This window comes from Condylura cristata, unplaced genomic scaffold, assembly GCF_000260355.1.
Source record: "Condylura cristata isolate star-nosed mole 26May11 unplaced genomic scaffold, ConCri1.0 scaffold00001, whole genome shotgun sequence".
Taxonomy (NCBI): Eukaryota; Metazoa; Chordata; class Mammalia; order Eulipotyphla; family Talpidae; genus Condylura; species Condylura cristata.
In genome coordinates, this window is record NW_004567102.1 from 87,352,248 (window position 1) to 87,357,002 (window position 4,755).

General features: G+C 60.2%; 1 protein-coding gene across 1 annotated transcript in view; it reads left to right on the forward strand.

Moving 5' to 3' along the window:
• The window catches only part of LOC105854750 (mitogen-activated protein kinase kinase kinase 4-like), a 6,730-nt gene extending 2,223 nt beyond the window's left edge, over window positions 1-4,507 (forward strand). Inside the window, exons 2-5 of the mRNA XM_012735215.1 lie at window positions 235-488; window positions 1,112-1,218; window positions 2,325-2,504; window positions 3,596-4,507. Of these exons, the coding sequence (XP_012590669.1) occupies window positions 235-488; window positions 1,112-1,218; window positions 2,325-2,504; window positions 3,596-3,616 (562 nt within the window). The 3' untranslated portion in view covers window positions 3,617-4,507. The remainder of the gene's footprint in view (window positions 1-234; window positions 489-1,111; window positions 1,219-2,324; window positions 2,505-3,595) is intronic.
• The last annotated feature ends 248 nt before the right edge of the window (window positions 4,508-4,755 follow it).

A 4,755-nucleotide genomic window follows, 5' to 3' on the forward strand; every position in this document is an offset into this window, starting at 1 on the left:
CGTGGCCCTGGGCTCCGGAGGCCTGCAGAGTGAGAGGCAGCGTGTGCGCTCGCCGGCCAGTGCTCCCCGCGTCGGGGGAGTCGTAGAGGCGCTGCTGACCGGGCACAGCTCTGGTCTCCGGGGCCCCGCGAGCCTTTGTGCCTGACATTGTTGCTGCACGGGCTTTGCAGGGGCTTCCGTTCAGGATGTGTTGGCGAAAGCATCTCCATTGCTTTGTGTTGGATTGTGAACGAGGCTTAAAATCTCTGCCAGCCTGAGTGAAGTTTCACAAGCTTCTCTGGGGTTGAAGCTCCGGTGTGTGGGTCACCATGTGGACCCAGGTGTCCCTCGTGCTCCAGAGTCTGACAGCTGCTTCCTCCCCGTAGGTGCCAATATCTTCCTTACCTCTTCCGGACTGATCAAGCTGGGGGATTTTGGATGCTCGGTGAAACTTAAAAACAATGCACAGACCATGCCTGGGGAGGTGAACAGCACCCTGGGGACGGCAGGTGGGCACCCTGACCTGTCCCAGCATTTGGCTCGCGGCTGCTCAGTGCTCGGGCTTTCCGGTGGCTGTGCCACCAGGCTTGGGGAGACTTGGGGAGCAGGCAGGGGTCCTCACTGCAGCGAACCACGACTGAGACGAGCTGCCTGTAGGCCCGCGGGGTGGGGTCTTCAGTTCCCCGTGGAACCAAAGGCAGGAGGAAGGGCCTTGTTTCCTTGCCCAAAAAAACCACTATTGTTTCCACTGGATTTACTGACGTGAGTCTAGTTCAGGCACCGTTAAGCGATGAGTTTTTGTTTGCATTAAGTCATAAAATTGTGCGTCCTGCTTTGCAGATGTTTTCATTATCAACACTTCCCTGAAGATTTACATATATAAAAGACAACTTGGCCCCTAAAACGCCTATTCAGGACATGGGTTTCAAGTATTTCTGTTAAGTTTTGATATTCTCTGTCGTGTAACTCAGAGAAAGTTTTCCCTGCTCCACGAGTCAATTTGTCTATGGGAGATCGTTTACATTTTAACGTGGAACGTTACGTAATGGAGCGTTAATTTACTGCTTGGCTCTGTTAACACGTGGTGCTGTGTGCACGAGCTGTGCTTACTTCTGTGTCTGTGACCCCAAAGCGTACATGGCTCCAGAGGTCATCACCCGGGCGAAAGGAGAGGGCCACGGGCGTGCGGCTGACATCTGGAGTCTGGGCTGTGTTGTCATCGAGATGGTGACTGGTAAGGTAAGCAGCGCACCCGCCTGGCGCAGGGACTGCAGCGGGGGAACACGTTTTGTGCTAAGTAGACAGTGTAAAAGTAGTAAGATTAAAATGGTGACAAAGACACAATGGAGTGGAGACAAGTGACAGAGCAGGGCCTGCGTCTTTATCCAGTGGATGACTTCGTGACGCTTCTGAGTGATCGAGAAAGCGTAACGCTTGAGTGAGAACATGAAGAAGTAAGTAGCCGCCGAGAGGAAGGTGGCGTGAAAAGCTGTGTCCACACACGAACTGGCCTGTAGACGCCTTCACTAGGCGTCATTCCGAGTCGCCCAGCTCAGAGGCAAGCGGGAGCATGGGCGCCTGTGGGTGCTGGGCGCAGCGTGGCCGGGCGAGCTGTCAGGCCCGAGTGGCGCAGGAGAACCCAGATGCGTGACGCGGTGTGAAAGGGGCCGGCCGAAAGGCTCTGTGGCCCGGAAGAGGAGAACTGGGGGGGCGGGGGGGCACCGTGGTCACCAGGGCCCCAGAGAGGAGGGAAAGAGGACGAGAGAGGACTCCGGACCTGCAGGGCGCCAAGACTCCTGTGGTCAGTATCGCAAATCTCTTTTCATGAAGATAGTAAAGACCAAACAGGAGTGCTTTGTACAGCTTTGCGTGGCAGCCTAGAGGCCCAGGTGGGGGCAGGAAGGGGGTCGCCAGCTGTGAAGCCAAGCAGCTAGAAACTTGGCAGTGTTACTGGAGTTGGTGCTGATTACTCAGCAAGGCCGCATTGGACGCCCGTGTAAAATAACGGTTGAGCGTCATGTACCCTGTTGATGTTTTCATAGGATTCCGTGTCACATACTTTTTGGCCTGTGGATGGCTCGTCAGTAGCATTGGGCCAACAGGCCACCTGAGTGTGGTGGCAGACTTTGCAGACTGAGTAGAGTTGTATTGGCACACGGCCACACCCGTTCGCTTACACGTTGCTGCTCTCCCCGCCCAGGGGACAGCTGAGTGTTGGAGACCCACGGGCCCTCCGAGTAGGCGCTTGCCGGCCCCGCCTGTCAATACCGAGATGCCGAGAAGCCGGGCACCCGGCCGTGCCCTTTGATGGCCCAGTCTTAAACCCTGGCTTTATGTCTTTGTAGAGACCATGGCATGAATATGAGCACAACTTTCAGATTATGTATAAAGTGGGGATGGGACATAAGCCCCCAATCCCTGAACGATTAAGCCCAGAAGGGAAGGATTTCCTGTCGCACTGCCTGGAGAGTGAGCCGCGCATGAGGTGGACAGCCAGCCAGCTCCTCGACCACGCCTTCGTCAAGGTTTGCAGCGTGCGCGGCGGTCCTCTTGTGCTTAAGCTCGCGTTCTCTTTGCGCGGCGCCTAAGGAGATGTGGGACTCAGGCGCGCGGGGGCGGAAGCAGTCGTCGCCCTGCGGGGGGCTGTGCCTTTTCGTCTGAGGGGGCGTCACCGAGTCTCCTGCGCGGTGGCGTGGTGGCCTGCCGGAGGTGCCTCTGGCTGCTGGGGGGTGAAAGACGCGGTTTCCACCCGGCCCAGGGGGGTCTGTGGTGACCGTGCCTCTGTTAAGGACTGTGATAGTGGCTTTCCCCTGTCAGCTCAGTCTCATCTGTCACTGCCCCTCGAATGGCACGCCTGACTCTGGCGGACCACCGGGTCGGAAGCGGGGTGGGGTGGGCCAGCTAAACGAGACATGAGGGCTCCCTAGCGAGGGCGAGTTCCTCCAGGGGCTGGGTGGGACGTGGCCTGCGGGCGGCGGGGAGTGAGCGGAGCCGCAGCAGCCTCAGGAGGTGGTGGAGCGCCTGCACGGGCTAGTGTGTGTCGGGGCGGTCGCTGTGGAGGCGAGGCTGGTCCCTGCCGGGGAGCCACGGGCTTGTCATCAGCCACAGCGGGCGCTATGTGGCTGTGATTGGCAGCTGACTGGGCGTGGGGGCGTCTAGGGCAGCTTGCAGCTGGCAGGCAGCGCCAGGCCTGGCCGAGGGCGAGGGCTCTCTAGTAGGCTGTGTCGGCACCTGCTCAGGGCGTCACGCAGCCGCTGGCTCCGGGGCGGACACGAGAGAACAGACTGGGGCGCAGATTCGGGAGCCAGCGTGCGGCTGGGAGGGCACTGGGGGGGGGGGCTGGAATTGGGACCCAGGAGACAGGCCACAGCCCTGCCAGGAGGGCGACGCCACTCCCCGTGGGCGGGGCTCGGACCCCAGCCGACGCCCCGTGCCCGGACTCTCAGCCTGTGGCCGCTTTATACCGACTCAATCCTGCCCACGAAAGCCGGTTTTCCGACGCTTCTGGCGGCAGCGGCAGCCGCTCCGTGCCGCGCCCTGAGGAAGCCCTCCCGGCCCGCCAGGTCGCCGTCTGCCACGTGGCGCAGGTAGGCTTCAGCTCTTCCCCTCCTCGCAGGTCTGCACAGATGAAGAATGAAGCCAGGCAGCCTGGCCTGCTCACGCGTGCTCGGAAGACCGTCCCAATCACTACTGTCTGTGACTTTACATGACACTGCTGAGGAGCAGGGCGGCCTCCCCTCCCGAGGCCAGACGGCACGGGGACGCGCCTCTCCTGCTGCTGCTCCCGTCTGACGTGCAGGCGCCCTCCTGCTGGCGGTGTCCGCAGGCAAGAAGCTGCATGTCGAGTGCCATTACTACTGTACACGGATGTCGCCGTCACCGCCGGGCCCGTGTGGCTGAGAGCCGTGGCGCCAGCGCCGCGGTGTTGACCTGCCGCGGTCCCAGCGCGTGGCCGCCTGCCGGCCGTCGGGGCCTCGCCGCCCTCCTGTGTCACGTGCGCTGACCGAACGTGCCCTGCGTGGCTGTCGGCGAGCCGCGGGCCTGTGGCGCAGAGGGCTGATGAATGAGGCTTAAGATAAAGGCTCTTTTTTCAATAAATGGTTTATTTTAGGAAAGCTCAGTTATATTGTCTTTTCATGGTGACCAGCTTCAGGCCCGGTGGCCTCCGCTGCAGCCGCCCGCCCGCACCCCGCCCTCGCAGCTGGCAGCCAGCCGGAGGCCACCGGGCCGGCGTCCTGCGCACCAGGCCCCCTCGGCAGAGCGAGCGACGCGTGAGACGACACTAAGGCCACGAGCCCTTTTAAGTTATTTTATACCAAACAGCAAGTTTACAAGCAGATGAAGGCTGGGCCCGGTCTGTTTTCAAGCCATGGACGGGGCTCGGTCCGTGTAAATACTGCTGGGTCAGCTCCTGACCAGAGAGCCTCTACCGCGTGGAAACATTTCAGCAGTTAGTTTTCTAAAACAGCCCAAGTTATATGTCATTGACGGTGTTCTTTTATTTCCTTTTTGCTATTAAATTTTTTTTAAAGATTGACCTTCAAGCTTCCTGAATCTTTTTCGAAGCTCACCGACTTGCGCGTGCCCGCAGCTTCTCACGCGGTTCTGCGCCCCTGCGGCCGGCGACCCCGGCGCGAGGGCATCACGGGGCTCGTACCTGCCCAGCCCCGTCTGGTGGTGTTTGTTGAAGCAGCTTCTTGTGGTGTCATTCACGGGGCGTTTGCCATTACTCGGTGATGTCGGCGCAGCCCTCGGCCACGCGCCCCAGCCTCGGGC